Source organism: Cheilinus undulatus, linkage group 2 (assembly GCF_018320785.1).
Source record: "Cheilinus undulatus linkage group 2, ASM1832078v1, whole genome shotgun sequence".
NCBI lineage: Eukaryota > Metazoa > Chordata > Actinopteri > Labriformes > Labridae > Cheilinus > Cheilinus undulatus.
The window spans coordinates 21629068-21652709 of NC_054866.1; the positions used below are offsets into that span (position 1 = coordinate 21629068).

Here is a 23642-nt window from a genome sequence, read left to right on the forward strand (position 1 = left end):
AGTTAAATCAGTCTGTGGCTAGCTGCTCTTTCATCCATGGGTGGGATCTTTACGCATGACAGGAATGTGAGTGTTGTAGATGTTTTCTTAAAGCTCTCCTTTATTCAGGGAGGAAAGTTCGTCAAGGTGGTGCTCAAGTGAACACACTAATATTGCCATTCCTTTAATCAAACACACTGACTGTTACTGTGACTATTTAAAAAAATGGATTGTCAGAATATGTACGGGATGCGAGCAAGATTGGAAAAACCTGTTGCAGATGCAGGTGTGTACAGCGTTTGTATAGTATATTTCTGCCCAGTTTTCTGTCAGATTATGAGCATTTTAAAGAGCTGTCAAGGTATTTACATATGTTAGTGGTGTTATCAGGCTGCTGAGTTACAGGTTATGGCCCATACATTAGGCTGTACAAAGGCAGTAGAGTTGACATATTCAAAGACAGATCCAAGGATTTCATTTTAAACTGTTTTGCATCATTTTTTATTTTTCTCTTGAACTAAAGGTCTTTACACTGGGTCTGTTATTTTCGTACGTGTGGTTTTCGGATCCATAATCCAAAAAAACATCACACACTCAAACCTTGCACACCGAGTCCGGTGCGTTTTTATTTGCCTTCACTGCAAAAATTCGTAGAATGTAGCAAATTGTTTCGTACTGTGAGCCTTTGGCTCTGTCAGTCCTTTAAATTCCCGCAGATCCATCCTGACTGCTCATGCACCATAGCACTGAGCAAAGTTGGAGAAATGGAGAGCAACTTCTTATTCAGTCTCTGTTATGACCTGTGAGTAGGCTACAAACTTCTACCTTTATCTGTTATATTTCCATATTTCCCCATAATGCACCGGCAAGCTACAGTGTTTAAAGTCAGGTTTGGTGTGAAAGAGGGAGGGGTTGGGTGGGGGTGAGTGGGTGATCTATCGGTTATATTTCCATGGATGGTATCCACATAAAAAATCTAATCTGTCTGTTACAGTTGTTCCAAGATGGAGTTTTCCTCATAATACACCAGCAAACTACAGTGTTTAAAGTCAGGTTTGGTGCTGTGACATACGAGCTAGTGCCGTACAAAGATCTGTGTCAGGATGGATGGATCCAGTGGGATGTTTGCCTAGTGACAGAGCTTTAGGCTCATCCTAACAATTCGCCACAATCTAGGAATTTTCACAGTGGATTAAAATAAAACAAAACAGACTCAGTGTGCAAGGTTCAAGTTCATGACATTAGAGATTAGGGATCCAAAAAACAAATCCAAAATAATGGAATCAGTGTGCAGGGACCTTAACGCAATTCAACACTGTCTGGAAATATTCAAATACTACAAGGACTGTGCACCATTTAAGGAAAAATGGTACTCTAAATACCAAAACGTGTTGAATTTACAGGGATGAGGACAGGGTTGAGGAGGGGGACAGAGCCTCTTCATGTCTTAAACAAGCGGCAACCTCCGGTCCTGAAAAATGTAGCCAATGCAGAAGTGCAAAAAACTGTATTAACGCAAGTGTCCATCTGAGGCTGGCTGCAGGAACACTGGGAGTCCCGTCTGGACGCCTGTTAAACAGCTGGTTTTTACACTTGAAATAAACTGGTTTACAGCCTGGTTCAAAAACCAACTGTGTCTCATTAGCTAATGTCATTATGTGCTCTCACTGTACGGGAGCTGAATTTTTTTGTACCACAATGGTTTAGATTATATTTAGGAAAACCTCACTGCAGATTGATTGGCGCGTCTCATTTGATTGACAGATAGCTCAACAGGCAGAAGCTACGTTTCTGTCAACCAGATTGTGAGCTAGCTATCTGACAGTGTGGCGCTGGAAGTGGCGCTTAGGGCAGGCCGTTAGGTTGATCCAAAGTTTGGTTGAGACCGTGAGTTCAATATGGAAGCCTACGTGGATTGGCTTCAAGAGCTGTTTGAGTGCGCCAATTGTAAGCAGACGGCTGATGTCACACTGGGTTTGTCCAATTCTTTCAACAGTGTATGTTCTTAAATGGTTTTTCTTCGTTTTTTGCTTACAGGATGAGATCGAGCAGGTCGGATATTGTCTTTTCTAATATTTTCCTCTGAATTAGCTCTTCTTCTTTTTCTGCCGTCTAAGTTGCTGTCAGAGTAACTGCTCTTTTTTCTCTTTCCGCTAACTCCTGGCATTACGTCCTCCTCCTCTTCCTGATCAGTGGTGTCCTCGCTGCTACATTCGCTCTCCGACAGGTAACTGCTGGCATCACTGTCCAGAAACTCGTCCCACCAGAGCCGGCTCCTATCGTCCTCCTCCCTATCTGATTCTTCACCAGACCTGGGTTCCTCTTCTTCAGTTACCACATCACTAATTTCCTCCCTGATTTCTACTTCTTCAGAAACTTGTGGCACATTTTGGATTCTTTGGTTCCGGAGATTCCACTGATGAGTCAAATCTAACCTTGGACGGATGTTTACGACGAGTGGCTCACGATTTATAAATTCTGGTAGCCTGACAAGGTATATCCGAAGATCCGCTGGGGTTTGATGGTCTCCTTGTCCATTCATTGTGACTCAGTATTTGAGTAAACAAATAAACTAGATGTCCAAAGCCTTTACACTAAATTGTAAAGTTACAAGTCGTGTGTTACCGGTCTTGGTAAATGCACCGTCACTGTAGTGTTTCTGAGACAGTGTAAGACCTAGAGGTTGTCTCATCCAAGCAACAGACATCAAAGAGTAATTTGATTCCATTATGATGTCATCACATTCTGTACACATGATGACATCATCAGAAAAGGGAAATTCCACCACCAGCCAATTGATCTTATTTTCAATTAATTGCCCAGCCCTAGTTGGAATTGTGTGCTGGTTTTTACACTTGAAATAAACTGGTTTACAGCCTAGTTCAAAAACCAACTGTGTCTCATTAGCTAATGTCATCATGTGCTCTCACTGTACAGGAGCTGAATTTTTTTGTACCACAATGGTTTAGATTATATTTAGGAAAACCTCACTGCAGATTGATTGGCGCGTCTCATTTGATTGACAGATAGCTCAACAGGCAGAAGCTACGTTTCTGTCAACCAGATTGTGAGCTAGCTATCTGACAGGAAGTGGCGCTTAGGGCAGGCCGTTAGGTTGATCCAAAGTTCAGTTGAGACCGTGAGTTCAATATGGAAGCCTCTGCGGATTGGCTTCATGAGCTGTTTGAGTGCGCCAATTGTAAGCAGACGGCTGATGTCACACTGGGTTTGTCCAATTCTTTCAACAGTGTATGTTCTTAAATGGTTTTTCTTCGTTTTTTGCTTACAGGATGAGATCGAGCAGGTCGGATATTGTCTTTTCTAATATTTTCCTCTGAATTAGCTCTTCTTCTTTTTCTGCCGTCTAAGTTGCTGTCAGAGTAACTGCTCTTTTTTCTCTTTCCGCTAACTCCTGGCATTACGTCCTCCTCCTCTTCCTGATCAGTGGTGTCCTCGCTGCTACATTCGCTCTCCGACAGGTAACTGCTGGCATCACTGTCCAGGAACTCGTCCCACCAGAGTCGGCTCCTATCGTCCTCCTCCCTATCTGATTCTTCACCAGACCTGGGTTCCTCTTCTTCAGTTACCACATCACTAATTTCCTCCCTGATTTCTACTTCTTCAGAAACTTGTGGCACATTTTGGATTCTTTGGTTCCGGAGATTCCACTGATGAGTCAAATCTAACCTTGGACGGACGTTTACGACGAGTGGCTCACGATTTATAAATTCTGGTAGCCTGACAAGGTATATCCGAAGATCCGCTGGGGTTTGATGGTCTCCTTGTCCATTCATTGTGACTCAGTATTTGAGTAAACAAATAAACTAGATGTCCAAAGCCTTTACACTAAATTGTAAAGTTACAAGTTGTGTGTTACCGGTCTTGGTAAATGCACCGTCACTGTAGTGTTTCTGAGACAGTGTAAGACCTAGAGGTTGTCTCATCCAAGCAACAGACATCAAAGAGTAATTTGATTCCATTATGATGTCATCACATTCTGTACACATGATGACATCATCAGAAAAGGGAAATTCCATCACCAGCCAATTAATCTAATTTTCAATTAATTGCCCAGCCCTAGTTGGAATTGTGTGACTTAAAAAAACAAGAATTGCCAGACGAAAGGTCACTTTCTAAACATATTAAGGGTGTTTTTTACTCACTTTCTATGTCCCCCACGACATTATTCCTTTCTCGTACAGCGTCCATTACAATTGCAATTATGCAAATTAAGTGCTGATGTCATGTAGCAACTTCTTCAGAGGAGTTGGCAACATTGCTAAAAAAAGCTAACTTTTTCCAGTTAAAGAACCAGACAAAAATCATGCCATTATTTTCTTTACTAGTTGAATATATCATATTAATCAGTCTATAAACTATAAGCCTTGTTAATACCTTATGCTGCTTATTAGAATAAAGTGTCTGGTAAAATAAATAAATAAAAAATTGGTGGCTAGTACATTTTCAAATGCTCCAGCCACTGCAATAGGTAGGTGAAAAAGTCAATTCCGGGAGCGCAGATGGTTGAGTGGTTTAAGGCGCTACCCATATAAGCAGGCGGCCTGGGTTCAAATCTGGCCTGTGGCCCTTTACCACATGTCTCTCCTCACTCTCTTCCCTGTTTCTGAGTCTATCCACTGTCCTTCCTGTATCAAATCAAGGCATGAAAAGGCCCAAAAATAAATCTTAAAAAAAAAAAAAAAACAGTTAATTCCAACACTGGACAGTGGGTCAGCTTGTCATCAGCACTCAGAGGAATCACACATTTAAGGCCTTTGCAAACCGAGTCCCTTTATTTCAGCCAAATTTTGTGCACATTATAAAAGAAAATTGAGCTCATGTTCTAATTATGTCTGCGCACTAACTCATCTGTCTTTTTTTTTTTTTTCATTACAGGTTCAATCTTATGCGAATTTTCACATCATACCAAGTCAGGGAGATGGGTGATTGATGATTGAGATTGCGCCTGCTGCTTCCTTCTCTCTTGCTCACTCAACCCCAGGTGTTTCTTAGTCTTTGTTGTTTCACAAGAATGCATCCAGTATTAGCAGCAGGCCAGGCAGAGAGCTGTGCAGCAGGTTGTTCTTTACATGAGATGAACGAATCAGTGCCAAAGAAGAATGCAGCAAGCCAAAATGAGAGCGAGAGACTATGATTTCTTGCCGAGTGAGGTGCTGACATGTATTTGAATGTATTAAATCACATATCTGTAAACCATTTCACTTTATGCCACTTCCTGCCTTTGTTTCACTAGTTGGTCCACTTTGCTTTCACATGTTAAACGAACCACGCCAGCGCGGACCACCTTTGGAAGTGAACATTCAATGTCAGACCATCCTTATCCTCATAAATAAAGCTCCTTTATTTGTACATGCTATGTTTTATTATCTGTAAGTGAAGAGAAACACAGACACCATTTAAATAGTCTTTTCTTCTATCCCCCCACAGCCCTAGTCTATCAGATGTGAATTAGTCTCAGGTCTTATTATGTCCTTAGATAAGAACTGCAACCTCTGAGCTCCTGCACGTTTCTGGGGAGTGTGACCAGGTGAGGCTTAGGAGAATGAACAAAGCTCACCTGAGGGCTGCCTGCATGGCTGGGGTGATGAACTCTCTTTTTTCCTTTACCTGAAGCACTTTTCACTTAATCTGAGTGCAGCCCCCGTCCACGTTCACACACCCGGAGTTCAGCATTCAGACCCTGAGGGGCTGTGGTGAGGAGTTACTGAGGTATATGAATTTACTGGAATAAGAAATCACATTCTTACTGAGAGATGCATCTCCCCATTCAGCCTGAACAGATCTGCAGTCTATCACAGGACTGACTCACAGAAACAGTCATTGCTTCAGACAGAAAGGAAGAAGGAACCCTTGAGAAAAGATTCAGATTTAAACCTTCATCCTCTTTGCTACCCTGCTAAAAAGTGAGTCAACAGGATTTCCCACTGCTGTTTAGAGGAATTCAAACATTGTTGAGCTCTCTCAGACTGGGTCTTAACATGGCACCATCCAGATATCCACCATAATTACTGCAAGAATACAGCTCACTGTATGTTTGGCTATTTAAGTAGACTACAGAGCACAGAAAATCATGTCTCAGTAGCTTCGACAATATCACGTTTACAATCTCTAAGAGATGACTCAAGACTAGGGGTGTAAAGGTACATGTCTTCGGATCGTATTGATTCAGTACGGGCCTCTCTGTACGGTACAGACATGTACCAAACGAATACATGTGGAGCGAAGCTCATACACAGACAGAAAACCAGAGCGCAACTGACTGTCACACTGTCCTGGCAACCACACAACCACAGCAAACGACAGCAACAGCCTGAATATTCCCAGATAAAAGTGTCCTGTTTAGGAAAACTTTATTTCCAAGTAAAATACAACAGTGGACAAAGACAACAACAGTAGCGCTGACATTACTCAGCAGCTGTGTCTCTGACAGCACGTCGTCCAGTGGATCAAGCAAAGAATTTGAAAAGGTTCCACTCAAACAAGAACGTCATTGTAACAAGGAGGAACAACAAAAAGTCTCACCAGCCGGTTATGAATTTCCTATTCTATAAGATCATTTTTTTATTATAACTATGGTGAATCAAATTAATTTTACCTTCAACTGTCAGCCTTGGAGGAGGGAGAGGAGACTCCTTCATGTCTGCAGCTGTGTCATGGGTAAAGTTATCCTCAGGTTTCACATGGCTCTAACCTCTTTATCTGCCTTGATGGGCTGGGAAAAGTTCTCCCAAACTTTGTCGTAGGTCCCACTGGTTAAAATAGTAATCCAGTGCTTAAGTTCATGTTGAAATCAGCAGGAAAGACGCTAATTTTCATACTTGACATGCTAATGTATGGTTGTATGATGATGCGTTCAAATTGGCTGGGAAATTCTAGTGTTTAAAGAATGGGTATAAATATGTCAATTTATCAATTAAAAAACCTAGTAATTCAAAAAATATTTATTTATTAATATTTGTAATCATTGAAGAACTTTTGGAAGGAGGTTGCAGCATTATTAATAATTTAAATGTAATTTATTCAGCCTATTTATTTTGTTATAATTTAATTAAAAAGAATAAATAAATATTTAATCGCTTCAATTACCATACCGAAAACTTACCGAACCATGAATTCAAAACTGAGGTACGTACCGAACCAAAATTTTGTTGTACCGTTACACCCCTACTCAAGACTGATAACACAAGGTCAACATAGAACTGCTAACACTGAAGTTCCTTAAATGTCCACTAGAGGTCGTCTCCTGCAGTGAGTCAACCCCCATAGAGCCCCATGTTAAACAGAAAGAAGAAATAAACATTCTTATAGTGGGTTTCTACCTCACCTGCACATGTGATTTACTTTTATTCACTTTCTTTTGTCTGACAATGCTTTTATAAATGTGCTAAATAAACTAAACAATAGCCTGGTACAAAATCCACTCAGCCCATAAACCTTTATTATCTAGAATAGGTTGTTTGCAATCATGGGATCCCGAAAGTCAATTGAGGGTCAGGAAGTTGGGGACAGTAATTGGGAATGAATGGGAACAGAGGAAAGCACTTTTATGCTCTAAATGGACCTGAACGCTGTTCTTCTCATTCGAAAATTTCAACATAAATGGAGTATGATCCCTACACTTTTTACAAGAAAGGAATTTTTACCACAGTAACAGATTTGCCAGGCATGGAGGAGATCAATACCACACATTACAAAGTCCTGAGGGCCTCGTCTAACGTCATTTTGCCAGTTAAATGGAGACATGAGTCTAGACAAGTCCTAGCTTCATCTGTAACTGTCTCTTTTGTATCTTAGCTCCATTCTTTGTGTCAGACTGCAGTTTTTTAGCCGAAAGCTGCTGTGTGAGTTAGTGCCATACAGCCGTGTCCACTTGAGACAGAACAGCTGCCAAAGTTACATTGTGCGGGACACTGTGGAAACGGGATAAACCCTGTTCTCCAACTGTGCACTACTTTGAGGAAAGTTACATATTGTTGTCTAAATTTAAAACTACAGTAGCATACTCTCACAGCAAAAATGTAAGGATCCTTGATTTGTTAAGAAGAAAGTTCATTGTTGCCTAACAGATGCACATGCAGTAGGGGTCAGCCACTTGTCTTCAAGAGATTGTAATTTGCACAATCCTGTTTCAAAGGATCTAAATTTAAACTCAGAAAAAGATACATCCAATGGATGTAAGTATTGGAACATACTCTAAAAATACCACCCCAACAATAAAAAACTACAGCAGAGGCATTTCTGTTGCCAGTAAATCATCAAAAAGGTTATCACTCTGCTCATTGAAATAAGAAAGTTTCATACACTTAAATAGTTCAATCAACAACTGTTATATCACTGGAAAATCTTCCCAGAGTAACAAATATTCTTCTCAAATATAGTCAAATTTACTTCTTTCTGCGTGTAATTTTTACCAGCTGTGGACAGAGTAACAGCAAAAACAAAGATGATATTCTGTATGAGGTTTTAACCACAACTACAGTTTCAGTTTAGACGCCATCACATGACTCTAAAACTGGAAAGACCTGGCTGAGAAACAAGTGGTGAGTGACTTCTCATCATATAATTTGGAATAAAATGTTGGTTTAGTTCATAATATAATGCACATATAAAGTGTTTGAATTATAGCAGACCTAAGTTAGTTGTAATGCTGAAAATTAGAAAAAGTTCACTTGCTTAAGAAAGACAAAGGCTATTTTAACACTGCAGTTAAAAGTGACCTAAATCTGATTTTTTTGCTCATCTGTGCCTCATAGTTTTTTTCCAACAGTGTGAACAGCACGAGTCACTGAATCTGACCTTTTCCAATCAGATTCAGGCCACTTTGGCTACGTTCACACTGCAGGCCTTAATGCTTAATTCTGATCTTTTCTCAGATCAGACTTTTTTCATTTGGCTGTTCACAGTGCAGTTGACTTCCAAGAGATCAGATTTATGTCTGATTTAGAACCACATATGAAAGTGTCCTGAATCTGATTGGAAAGGGTCAGATTCAATGTGAGTTGCGCTGTTCACACTGTCAGAAAAAAATCAGATATGAGGCACATGTGAGCAAAAAATTCAGACTTGGGTCACTTTAGCTATGTTCACACCACAGTTAAATACAATACTGTACTGAGTAAAAACAGCTCTGTAGTAAGTAAAGTATGTGTTCTGTATTACTCTGTATTGAGTAGTTCTTGAGTTTTTTTTTTTTCTTTTGTTCATCATGGAGTACATTATCATTGTTTAGAGTTAACATTTTTAGAGTTAAAATAACTCTAACTCTCACTACAAGCAGATTAAATTTTATTATATACAGACTGAGACCAAATGTTATATTTTTTATAAAATTTTCACACTCTACTTGTTCTGTTGTTGTTTTTAAAGGGTCCTACCTGGTAAAGGTCCAAACTCAACTAATAATCCCTTTAATCAAAGTCAAGCATCAGAGTAAAATCTGTCTTATCTTGTACAAAAAGATAATCAAATTAGTCTACCATGATCCAGCAGGGCTAATAAAGACCCCTGAGGTAGATTAATGAGCATGATTATGTGATAAAACAAATTAGAAGCTAAACCCTGAGTGCATAAAAAGCTTTCATTGACCTCCCATGTCCACCTGACAACTTTGATGCTCGTCCAGCATTATTTGAATTCCACATTTGTTTCGGTGCGTCTATCTGGAGAGGGAGCCAGTCCAATTTACTTAAGAGAAGCTGATAAGACATTTTAGCAGAGGCACTTTTAAAGAGGTCCGTAAACAAACAAAAGCAGAGGACAGATAATCCATGAGCAATTAATTAACCACCGCTGCCGCTCGGCAACATTCGGACACTGGAGTCGTTTTATATAACCAAAGTAAACCAAGGATGAGAGTGGACTACATTTATTTTATCTCAGGTGTAAAGTCGTCTTCTTCTCATCTCTGCTTCTTTATCTTTTCCTTCCTCCTTCATCCTTCTTGTGTCTTCTTGCTCTCCTCTTTCATCTGCCACCCTTCCTGTTTGTCTTTTTCCTTCATCTTTCTTGATGGTCTCCTCTGTCTCTGATGGCTTTTCATGTCTCTCTTGCCCTTTTCCTTTCCTTCTTTTCCTCCTTACCTTGACTCTGTCTCTGTCAGCCAGTGGGGTATTTAATTTTAGGATCACTGTGTTTTCAGTCCAATTACTGCACTTACCATATTTCCACAAAGCGTAACACAGGGCTTTGAATGTTATGAAACTTTGGCAACAGGCCAGGGTTCTCTGGTGAAGTGAATACAGCTTTACGGCAGTACTTCACACTGCAGCCTTCAGCTAGAAAGAAGCCAGTTAGCCTGTCTTTTTTCTATTTAATACAGTGGTTGAGGCTAAGAGATGGAGGATGATGGTGACAGATGAAGAGGAGGAGGGAAGAAGAAAAAAAGATGTGAAAAAAACAAGATCAGGCACAGGTAAGGAGAAGCAGTAGGCGGTGTGGTGGACGCAGGTTTGGATACAAGCCTGCTTTTATTATGAAAGAAATGAGGAAACTTCAGGTATTTAGATTATGACATAAACATAACCAGAGAAAAAGGAACTTGTCAAGGACTGAACAGGAAAATAAGGCAACGGTGAAATAAAAAAGGTACATGTTTGAAAAGATTACTTTGGCTTGTTGACTGAGCTGTCTATACATTTTTTAAAGTGGAATGAGACGTTAAGGTGCGCTAGTTTTTATATCAGTTGGGCTAATATACTGATTATGGACCTTAAACACATTAGATGTGCAAAAAGTGACAGCCCTAACATATATCAAACAATAATGTCATCTGTGAACATACAGTGAGATAAACTGGATGCAGAGCCTACAGACATCATGGTAACAGTTGAATACGGATTCTCCACGCGCAAACCATGAAAATAACAGGCTGTAGACTCTAGCAGAGTCATATTTGTACAGATATTAGTAATACTGTTGCACCTTTCCAGTTTGCATGGTTCTTTGACTTCTCACAATGTTTGTGCTGGCTTCTCCACCCTCTGATTGTCAATAAATTCATGTTGTAGGGAGGTACTGTAGTGTGTGGGTTGTATCGCAGTGCATTTACACTTACAGATCTTCAATGGGCGCCAAATCACACCAAAGTTATTATACTAAAACTGACTAAATAACTACAGCTAAAATAAAAAAAAAATCATTTTAGTTAACTAAAAACTAAGCTTTACCAAAAAAAAAAAAAAAAAAAAAAACTAAAACTAACTAAACCTGTATCGTGCACTTGAAAAACTAACTAAATAAAATAAAAAATAGACACAAAATATTAGTTTTAGTCTTTGATACAACCATACCGACTGGTACCTACAGCCAAGCCTGAGGAGTATAAAATTGCCTGATTTGGTTGGTAATGACTACACACAGTGGTGGCTTTGTTTCTGGAGTTGTATTTAAACATCATCTTTAAATAAATAAAATGATAAGTGAAGAGTAGTCTGTTTGAATATGTTTAAATGTATGATGTTTACTCAGCCCCGACATTTATCTGAAAAAAACTAAAACTAACAATACAACAAAAAAAACTAAACTAAAACCAAGCATTTTTGCAAAAAAAAAAAAAGCTAAACTAACAAACCAACAGTAAAAACTAATCAAAACTAAACTGAAATTCAACATAGAAATAAAAAATAAAACAAAAATAAAAGCTAATGAAAAATCAACCACTATTATAACCTTGAAGCACACCTAGCTGATTTCCTCCACATTCCTGTTTTAAATCTATAGCTTTGTAGCTTTCTCTTTAATTTGATGTTCCCCTCTCTTATCTTTTCATAATCTTCTATTTCACCTCACACACCTCCCCTCTCTTTTTCTTTCATTTGCTTCTTTTTATTTGACATTTCCCCCCTTTCCTCCCCTTCCTTTCCAAACCGGAGACAGGAAGCAGCTGGGAGACATCATCGGCAATGATTTGCAACCACATATCCATTTTTTATCCTAAATATATTAGGCCAAGCATCTGGAAGGTCAGTGGCTTAATGGCCATTGTATATTTTATGAGCAGCAGGAAGCAAAGCTCTTGGAGTTAATCATGTGGATGAGGTGGTTTTCAGGTAGAGACAAGGGCGTGACTTAAATCATCACATAAGCCTCTGCAAAAAGGTCAGATGCTTCAAAATGCTGCTGAATGCCCTGGAGTGGATAGAATGGCTGTAATCATTTGGAGCGCCTGCCACCGTCTGCAGGCCAAACACATTTATGGAGGTGACTTTGGACATCTGCAGACATTTTTAAAGCCTGGTCTATGTGGAGTTTATCAGCATGAACACTGGTCATACTCAGGAGACAGGATGCTACGACATGTTTTCTTCACTCATATCTTCTATTACTTTTAATCTCTTTGGTTATTCATTAAAGAAAGTTCATCAAAAAATGAAAAAACAGACAAAAACAAAACACAGATGATAAATGCTTTGAAAGTCCTGATCACTAAATCTGGGATTAAGTGATCATTGGGATTGTGCAGGTCTCAGAAGGCTCTGGGTAGGAAATCTGCATCACAGTTTGAAATAAAAGATCTAAACAGACATATTGCTTAAACATACATTACATTGTACACCATTTTTCTGTGAAAATGAGTGAATCTATATTTTTGTCTATGTCAGGAAGGCACTGCTGTTGTTTTTTTTCATGATAACTTGATTTTGAGATCTTGAGAAAAGATTAGCACATAAGGGCATACCGATAGTCAAAGAAGAGGCCTAAAATAATCAATAAATGTTCTACTTTTGCACAGATTGCAAGTGTATAAATCTAAACAGTGGGTATGATTTCACAAATCACATGCTCTAAATTCATGCCCACAGCTTTGTGCAAAATTTAGTGCTCCCTATAGTTTACAAGTATGTCCACAGATTTTTAAACTTCTTGGCCTGCTAAAAGCGGTCTGGTATAATATAAATAAATGACCCGAGAAAATCTCCAGACAGTCTCTCCAAAACAGGTCAAAATGTGCTAAGAGCAAAAGAGGTGGCTTTTTTCTGGAGAAGATTTTTTTTTTTTGTTCTTAGATTTGTGTTTTGATTTATGACATTTCACTTCCTTATCTCAAGAGCTTCCGTTTTTTAAACTCTGGGAAAACAACTTCTGAATTTAACTCTGGAATTAAAATAAAAACAAGCATTTAATAAAAATACCTGAGTTTGTTTATCCACTCCTTTTCCCAACAGCATTAACATTGGAGGTTTCACATGTTTACAGAGACAAATGAGAAAGTAAATATGTATTTCCAGCAGACATGGAGGGCAGGGATTTTAGGTATACTTAAAAACAAACAATCTCACATAGAAAGGGATGTGTGTCAAGGGAAGAGGAGCAAGCAGCAGGTAGACATGAATAACTGTACCCACTTAGCTCTAATACAGAGTCCCGTACTGTGACAGACCTGATGTCCGGAGGGAAATTATGCAGTGTGGTTATTGGCAACTTAACAACCATGAAGGACAGCAGTCTTTTCAATTAGACTGAAAGAAACACACAATAAATCACTCCTCATGTGGCCCACTGATGTTTCAGTGCCCTGTTAAAACTAAAGTTATGAATGCCTGTGATGTCAGTGGGTATTTTCATATTACTGAGCTAATACAGTAAGATCCAATTTCTTCTTGTTAGAATGGACTTTCTTCTTGTGTAAAATCAGAGTAAAAATAAAGACATTTCTGGTGGAAAGCTGCTTATAAACAAATATTCTGCGACCAAGCAGGGAAACATCAAACTGTTTTGCATTTAAATTTGTGAAAGCTATCATTGGGAATCTGATCTGTGCTGTATTTGCAAATAATTTCTAGAATCAAGAAATATCTAAAATAATCTGTTGTTAATGAAACAGAAAAGCCAAAGATAAAACACTGATGCATATTAGAAAAGACAGATTAGACACAATGAGATAAGATACAATAGAATACAACATGATATAAGATGGACTAGGGATAGGTAGGGTAAGATAGGGTAGGGTAGGGTAGCCACAGGGTAGGATAGGGTAGGGTAGGATAGGGTAGAGAAGAATAGGGTAGGAAAGGGTGGGGTAGGATAGGGTAGGGTGGGATAATATAGGGAAGAGTAGGGTAGGGTAGGATAGGGCAGGGTAGGGTAAGGTAGGGTAGGATAGGGTAGAATAGGATAGGGTAGAGTAGGATAGGGTAAGAAAGGGTGGGGTAGGATAGGGTAGGGTGGGATGATATAGGGAAGGGTAGGGTAGGATAGGGCAGGGTAGGGTAAGGTAGGGAAGGATAGGGTAGGGTAGGATATGGTAGGGTAGGGTAGAGTAGGATAGGGCAGGGTAGGATAGGGTAGGGTAGGGTAGGCAGGATAGGCAGGAAAGGGTGCAGGATAGGCAGGATAGGAAGATAGGGCAGGGCAGGCAGATAGGCAGGTAGGTAGAGGCAGGATAGGCAGGTGCTGCAGCGAGGGCAGAACAGGCAGGAAAGTGCAGGGGCAGGATAGGCAGGACAGGATAGGCAGAGCAGGGTAGGCAGGATAGCAGGGCAGGCAAGGCAGGATAGGGCAAGGCAGGATAGGCAGGATAGATAGGCAGGATAGGATGGGGCAGGATAGGCAGGTAGGGCAGCCACAGGCAGGAAAGGGTAGGTAGGGCAGGATAGGTAGGGAAGGATAGTAGGATAGTGTAGAGCAGGATAGGCAGGAAAGGTGGGGTAGGATAGGCAGGCTGGGAAACAATATAGAAGAGTAGGGCAGGCAGGATAGAGCAGGGTAGGCAAGGTAGGAAGGATAGGCAGGGTAGGATATGGTACAGGGCAGAGCAGGATAGGCAGGCAGGATAGGTAGGGTAGGGCAGAGCAGTGATAGGCAGGCAGGACAGGCAGGTAAGGCAGGGCAGAATAGGCAGGATAGGCAGGACAGGATAGGCAGGATAGGCAGGGCAGGCCTGATGTTTGGGCAGGTGTTAAGGTAGGGCAGGAGTGGCAGGATAGGCAGGCAGGATAGGGAAGAGTAGGCAGGGCAGGATAGGCAGGAAAAGGCAGCGAGGGCAGAATAGGCAGGATAGGTAGAGCAATAGGTAGAGTAGGGAAGGGTAGGATAGGGCAGGGTAGGGTAAGGTAGGATAGGGTAGGGTAGGATAGGGTAGAGTAGGGTAGCCACAGGGTAGGAAAGGGTAGGGTGGGGTAGGATAGGGTAGGGAAGGATAGGGTAGGATAGGGTAGAGTAGGATAGGGTAGGAAAGGGTAGGATAGAAATAGGGGCAGGATAGGCATGGTGACAATAAATAGGAAGAGTAGGGTAGGCAGGATATTAGGTAGAGCAAGATAGGTAGGGCAGGACAGGATAGGAATAGAATAGGCAGGCAGAATAGGGTAGGGTAAAATAGGGACGGGTAAGAAAGGGTAGGGTAGGGAAGGATAGGGTAGGGTAGAACAGGGTAGGATAGGGTAGGGAAGGATAGGATAGGGTAGGGTAGGGTAGGATAGGGCAGGGTAGGGTAAGGTAGGGTATAATAGGGCAGGGTAGGATAGGGTAGGAAAGGGTAGGGTAGGATAGGGTAGAAAAGGGTGGGGTAGGATAGGGTAGGGTAGGATAATGTAGGGAAGAGTAGGGTAGGATGGGGCAGGGTAGGGTAAGGTAGGGTAGGATAGGATAGGCTAGGGTAGGAAAGGGTAGGGTAGGATAGGATAGGGTAGGGGTAGGAAAGGATAGGGTAGGGTAGGGTAGGAAAGGGTAGGGTAGGGTAGGGTAGGATAGGAAAGGGTAGGAAAGGGTAGGGTAGGATAGAATAGGGTAGGATAGGGTAGGGTAGAATAGGGTAGGGTAGGATAGGGTAGGAAAAGGTAGGGTAGGATAGGGTAGGAAAGGGTAGGGTAGGATAGGGTAGAGTAGGGTAGGGTAGGACAGGATAGGGTAGGATAGGGTACGGTAGCATGGATAGGGTAGGGTAGGATAGGGTAGAGCAGGGTAGGATAGGGTAGAGCAGGGTAGGATAGGGTAGGATGGGATTCGAAAAAGATATTATAGGGGGGTTAGGGTAAAACAGCTCATAATAAGTTAGGGCAGTGTTGGGTAGGATAGGACTGGAAGGGATTGATTAGGATGGGATAGTATGGAATGGGATGGGAACAAGACAGGATAGAACATGATGTGATACGATACGATACGATACGATATGATAAGAAGGGTTGGGACCGGATGGGGCGGAATGGAATGGGAAAAGAAATAGAAAAGAATAGAATAGAATAGAATAGTTAGGGATGGGACAGTTCTATATAATTGGGCTGGGTGATATATTCCGTTTTAAAATATATATTAATATATTTTCCAATTAGGTGTAAAGTAAGACAATATTGTTTTCACTGATACATTATATGTTTTTACACATCAATGCTTTGTTTCTTTTGACTTTATCTGGCCAGGATGGTCGCAATGTTCAATGAACTGACTTTTAACAAATTCACATGAGGCTTAATGCTCAGTTAAAAGTTAAAACAAATTTAAATTAATTAAAGAATTGCTCTCTGATCCTGCTAAAGGATCCCAGAGGTCCCTGTCAATCACAGGAAATCTCAGTTTAAAAGCATGTGAACACTGACCTCCTGGTCTTTATGCCACATTGCAGCAAATGTAGCCCCCACAACCAAAATCCAATCAGCTGTAATTGTAATCAAATACAGCAGACCCTCTGTCTTAGGCCACTGTCAAAGATTAGACCCACAAAGTAAGAACGGTGACAAGAACAGATTGACTTAGCCTCATGGAACAAAATCTTCTGACACAATGAAAATAATCTATATATGAGGAAAATGTCCTAAGTGACCCCATAATCCAAAGCCTTTCATCTTGTCATACATGGGAGGAAACGTAAGCTGCTGTTTCACAATTGGTTGGCCTTTAAAAGCATTTTTCAGTATATCTGTGACGTACTTCTGCTGAAATCCTCTTATAAAATCCAAACATATGGTAGGAGGGAGAGCACACATAATGGAGCTGCATTTGTGAAATGAACAGTGAATTGCTGTGCTGTCAGAGCAGCTGCTGTGTAAGCTGTATATCTCCGCTCTGCTGCACAGAGATGGCTGCACAACTATTGTCGATGAGAAATTTAAATGCTAATTGAAGCCGTCCGTCTGACAAAAGGCCCACACCATGCTCTCTGTTTTAACAGGGAAAATGACTTGGACACAAACAGACATTGTGGGAGTGTGTCCACAGCCATTACATGAACCCAGAATAACAACATGGTGTTTGTATGAATAAAACTGAGACTGGCACAGGTCACACTATTGATTATGATGTCAGAACATAATAGAAGGCAATCCATTTAAATGGCTAAACGACATGTCCATAGCAGTGACATCATGGAAATCACATCCTTATGCTTGCAGTGCTTATATATAAAAATGACAAGTACTGCTAATGTATATTACATGTATAAATGAATATCTATCAATCATCTCAAAAGTAGCCAAAGCTTACAAGTCTGTTTTACTTTGTTTTTCACTATTGACTATAAAAATCTGACATTATATCTTAGAATGAAACATAAAGCCAATATAGAAGTACCTACCCTTAAAAATCTTTTTTAAAGGCCAACAGGGGACAATACAACTGTTCACATGAATAAGTCAGATAGTAGAGAAGTCTATGACAAAATGTTGCAACATGTATGATGACATGTGATTACTCTTACAGAGATGAAAACAGCTGAAATGCAAAAACATTACTGATACACTACTGATAGATACTCTGACAGAACATACTGCATACTGCCTTCAAACCATACATAAGTATGCCATTATTCTAACGCACCTTCTCTCTGTATGACATGACTCCATCAATCATGTATTTCCAATACATGCTGGCAAAATAAGCTGGCCCCAGGCCAGAACACCCATCAGGGTTAATACACAATGAAAACATGACATTATGTTTATTACTTTCACAGTTCTACATTTTTATTCTATTACCAGGATATACTGTGTATATTGTGTATGTGTGCTATTTGTAGACTGACGAGGTCCACCATAGGTTATATTCAATCATTCATTCATTCATTCATTTTATTGTCAATGTATAATGTACAATGAAATTGTTTTTGCAGTTCCATTCAGTGCTCGAGCAGTTTCTCATTTAATATTAAAACTGCTCTGGGATAGGTGCTGTTTTTGAGTCTGTTAGTTTTGTTCTTATTGTCTTGAACCGTCTTCCTGAGGGTAGCAGTTGGAACAGGTGATGTGCTGGGTGGGATGAGTCCTTCTGGATGCCAAGGGCCTTCCTGTGGCAGCGGGACCTGAACAGCTCCTCTAAGGAGAGGAGAGCACAGCTTATGATTTTCTGTGCTGTGTTGATGACCCTCTGGAGAGCTGTCTTCTCCTGAGCAGTTCAGCTGGAGAACCACACTGGGATGCAGTGGTGGACTTCCTGCAGTGCTCTTAATGGAGCATCTGTAAAAGGACACCAGCAGCTCCTTGGCCTGAGCATTGCTCTTCAGGACCCTCAGGAAGTGGAGTCGCTGCTGTGCCTTTTTGATCAGCGCTGTGGTGTTGGTTTTCCAGGTCAGGTAATCATTCTGGTGCAGGCCCAGGACCTTGAAGTCCAAGACCCTCTCCACACAGTCCCCGTCAATGTGTATGGGCTGAGGGTCAGATCTGTTTCTTGTGAAGTCCACGATTATTTCTTTAGTCTTTGTTGTGTTGAGGACCAGGTTGTTGATGCTGCACCACGATGACAGTTTTTTTTTACCTCATCCCTGTATGAAATTGAGCTCGCCCTGAGATGAGCCCGACCACTGTCGTGTCATCTGCATACTTCATGATGGAGTTGTCTGGGTGGGTGAGGGTGCAGACGTGTGTAGAGAGTGTAGAGCAGGGGGCTCAGTACACATCCTTGTGGGGGGCCGGTGTTGAGGCTGAGTACTGTGGAGAAGTGGGGCCCTCTCTCTATATCTGAAGAGCTGCAATATATTGACGGATAGTTGGGTACGAAAATTGAGCTCCCATGTCATCTAGGACTTAAAATTCATGGGCAATGTGGGATACAACAGAAGAGGAGGGCAGAATTTTCTTCCAAGCAGGGATTCCTCATATGACATCATGAGGGGTAAAACTGAGAACAGTTTGTTTCAGCACAAGGTGGGGGGGGGGGGGCTTCTGGCTCTTGAGAGAACTGTGGACAGGCCAGAGGCACATTTTTTGTTAGAAAAGCCTGAGAAAGGGATTTTTGCATAATATGTCCCCTTTATTTCTTGGAGTGAAAAATGGTGTGCCTCAAGGCTCAGTCTTGGACCTGCTGTTTTACAGTTAATATCAACAGTATTGGTCATAATGTTCCCGATGCAAATTTTCATATATGCTGATGACCTTGTCATTTACTGCTCTGCTACAATGCAACATCAGGCTCTGTGTTGCTTACAAGATGCTTTTGATATCATACAGGACACTTTGATTTAAATTGGTTCTCAAGCCTGACAAAACCAAACTCATGATGTTTTCAATCTCATATAAGAAGGAGCCATGACTGGCTTCTATAACTATGTCTAAGAGTGATGCGAATGAGTCTGAATCATCTTATAAAAATCTTGGATTCTTGATTGATACGTCACTGTATTTTAAGCTTTACTTTAAGCAACTTGTAAAGAAGTTAAAGCTGCAACAGGGTTTTTATCTTAGTCCTGTTTTTCTTTAAATGCAAAGAAAGTACTTGTTGCTACCATTTTTATGCCTTTGATTATGGTGATGTTTCATATATCCACCCATTTTCTTAATGGCTTAATCGTTGGATACTGTATACCATGGGGTACTGAGGTTTATAAGAATCTTAATTCCTTAACTCGTCATTGTATTCTGCATGATCGAGTTGGTTGGCTTTTAACTTGGCTTGATCGTTGGCATATCCTTATTCAGGCTCCACTTAATTTGCTTCCATCATACTTGTGTGATTTTATTCATGTAAAAAGTGCTGGGAGCTACAGCCTTTTCTCTGTGACTCAGTCACAAAATTTACTTTTGCTTTCTGTTCCCAAAGCTGATCTTGAAAAGGGTAAAAGGAGTTTCAGGTATGATGCTCCTGCATATAATAAACAGTTTCCTGTGCTTATGCATTTGGGACTTGCTTTTTTCCCTGCTGAAATGAATGTATAACAAACAGCAATCCCACAAACCAAACCCTCTATAAACTGTTGTACCCCAAATGTAAAGTGTAAAAATATACAGTTTCTGTTAAAAGTAAAGCTTTTCCCTTTCTGTCCAAATAGCTAATAAGAACACTTATTAAAGTAGTTAAATACATTAACAAGCTACAGCATTGGGCCTTATCACTGTTCATTAAAAAGTAAAAGTAAAGAAAAATGGCAATGATATGAAAAAACTCAGTGGTCTATAGAGTATTAAATACTTTGTGCATGCTTTATTTTTGGCTCTATCTTGTTTGTGTTAGAAATTCGTATCCCATACATTTTAAAGGGAATATTTCAGAAAAATTCCTGGATGCATAAGTAAGAGAAACTTAGCATACAGGCATACAAATAAGCACTTTTATATTTTGTTATACACAGTGGTGGACAGTAACGAAGTACATTTACTTGAGTACTGTACTTAAGTACATTTTTTCAGTATTTGTACTTAACTTCAGTATTTTTTTTTTTTGAAAACTTATGACTTTCACTTCACTACATTTCAAAAACAAATATTGTACTTTCGACTCCGCTACATTTCTAGGAAGCTTGTCATTACTTGTTCCTTTTAGGTTCAGCATAGCTTTGTAGTCAGATGTTGGTGTTTTTTATTTTTTTTTCTAAAATGCAATTGGCCACACGTTGTGCTCCTCACAGAAGGGAACCAATCACAGTCACCGCTCACACCTGGGAATGATTGGGAAATAGGCTATGTCATCCTCGCTCTGTGTAGCAAGCTGTCCTGCCTTCATTCAAACAAAACTGGGCAATGGAGATGGCAGGAGAAACTGAAAAAAACTGAAAAACCAGCGCACCCATATCTCAGCTCGATGTTTGAGATTTCAGAAATGAGGAATGATTCATATCATTTCAAATGTCTTCTGTGTACACCATGAACAAACTACATTTCTGCATTCAAAAACTCACCGTCCAACCCGAGAAAGCACATTGAGGTACGTAAACAGACGTTATTTTTCACTCCAGATAAACATTTTAAATGAAGTTGTCTGAGGTTAAAGTGGTTGCGGTTTAATGCGATGACCGATGATTGAAATGCAGCCGACCATTAGTGCGCTAAGCTTGGTGGCTACTGAGGGGAAAACAGCCTGCAGAGTCAGACTCTACACTCTTTACACGTGGTGAATTAAGGATTTGTTTTTGACCAAACCAGAGGTGATGGTTGTTGAAAGAGGGGACAGACTTTTGGGTTTGGTTTGGTTTGGGTGAGTTTTACATGTCTTTCTGTCAAGTTGTCCTTATTGTTTTTGATTGCATTTTATGGTGAATTTTTTACAGGTGTTTTTATAGACTTTTTGTAGCAGAGTGGTTCTACATGTAAGTCAGTAGAACATTAGTTGGTTTCAGAGTTACAAGGTTCTGTAAAAGCACTGAGAAAACACTACAGCAATGTACTGATATTAGAAAATCTACTTTGTACTTTTGAACACTTAAGTATTTTTAAAACTAAGTACTTTAGTACTTTGACGTGAGTAAAATTTCACCGAGCAACTTTTACTTGTACTTGAGTAAGATTTGACCGCGAGTATCAATACTTTGACTCAAGTACTGGAGAATACTTTGTCCACCACTGGTTATACACTGCTTGATGAAAGAAATCTAAAAAAAAAATTGGGCTTTTCTCATCATATACTACTCACTGTCTAAGGCTAGTAGTATGAACTGTATGAACGGTTAGGAGACAATAAAATAATGCTCCCTATTCAAAAGGTATATGCATATATTAGGCAACCATCCTTTTACAGAGAAGGAAATGTAAGAGGCAGTAATTTTTCATGATATAAGACTTGCTGAAGAGTATTAAGAGAACATCATGTGCCTACCTGGACCTCCACTCCATAGCCCATATACACTGTAATGATGTAACTGCAGTCCATGGTGGAGTGAAAAGCAGAGCTGGATTGTGGAGGAGCCTCGATGAATCCTTCTGGACCGGTCAGGTTCAGCTGGCATGGAACTGCAGTGAAACAAAAGAAAAAACATGGAGATGGTGCAGCAGGTTAAGACTTACATGGACACTGATGTTCGCAATACTAATTCACAAACATTTGTATAAGCTAGAAGTAGTCATATAATAATGTTAATGTTGGAATTTATTTTTATTTCATTCATGGAACTGATAAAAGCTCTCTAGAAAAAAGATAATCTCTAACCAGCAAAATTTTAGCTGTAGCGTGTACATGTTTAAGCATTGTTATATAAAACCAGTGTAACCATACAGTGCCGTACAGACTTGACTATACTGTGTTACTTTCACACTCCCTCTCACTCAGTCTGAAGGTTTTCTGCCTCTCTGACTGCCTTTCTAAGCAGCTCAGCCCTGAGATGGGACAGCTGAGGACAGAATATTTCACAGTGGCCTTCAGGGGGTTTCTACTCCACCACCTTCAAGCCCCCCCCAACCCCCACCTCCACCTTCTACCCTCTCTGAGCTGGAAAGTTAACTTTTTCTGAAGTGCTTCTTCATGAAGAGGAACATCGTGTCTGTGTCCTCTCCACTCTCCACCTCAGGGAGCGTCCACTCCAGAATTATTACAGCGCTCCTGTGTTGTCATTCAGCCTGAGTGTGCTACAGTCCCGCCTGTTTATGTTACAGTTCTTCTCACTTCTCACAGTCCAGTCTCTTAGTATATTTATATGCACAGTTAAATGAGACTATAGCTTGATTCAGCTTGGCTATGTGCAAATCTGGTAGTATGCCCACTTTCATTTTGTCACTACTGGAGCTTCATGATAATCAACAGTTTTCAAGCAGCTAACTGGATGAACATCAGACAGAAAGATGGGAAACTTTATAGTCCACATGAGATAACCTTGTTCATGCTTTATCACTCGCAATTTGGAATAAATAGGGCCATAATTGTGGCTCAAACTATTTTGCACATTTTTTGCAGTAAAAATACTCCAGCAATGCTGTCTAACTTATGGTGCTGATGTCAGTCATCACCAAACTTAACAGGGATGATCACACAGTAATCCTGAAAACATTCATGAATCAGTATCATTACCTTGTCACAGCACCCCCTTCTGCCAATTGAACATTTCCTGCTTTGATTTTTGTTTTTTTGTTTTTTTTCCCAGTAAACATTCTGCCCCTGCAAACCTTTCAATCTAGGCTTATGGTTTTGGGTCTGCATATGGGTCATCATCAGACTGACAAAAAAAGCCTCCTGGGCTCATGCCCAAATCTCAGCAGGAAGTCCACCAGCATCCCAATTTCAAAATAAGGCGTTTTCATGGTGCCAAATGCCTTTAACCTGATGTAACTTTTGCATACTTTATTCTGTACTTTGTTGTCTGTACAGTTTCTGGCAAGGCAACAGTTACACACTGAATACGCCCACATGCAAACATCTCACCATACCAACAAGAAGTCTTATAAATGGGTCATCTGTTCATCCTCCTACTGCGCTGGACTTATATAGCTCAGATTATGGGCTGAAGTCCTCAATAACTGTCCTCAACATTGATATGTTTCATTAAGGGACACCTGACTGGCCATGGCAAGCATTTT

At 40.3% G+C, this 23642-nt stretch overlaps 1 protein-coding gene across 2 annotated transcripts in view; it reads right to left on the reverse strand.

The window, feature by feature from the left end:
* The window catches only part of sez6b (seizure related 6 homolog b), a 295405-nt gene that overhangs the window by 156579 nt on the left and 115184 nt on the right, over positions 1–23642 (reverse strand). For both annotated transcript variants that reach the window (XM_041814108.1, XM_041814101.1), the window contains exon 3: positions 21952–22085. In XM_041814108.1, the coding sequence (XP_041670042.1) occupies positions 21952–22085 (134 nt within the window). The remainder of the gene's footprint in view (positions 1–21951; positions 22086–23642) is intronic.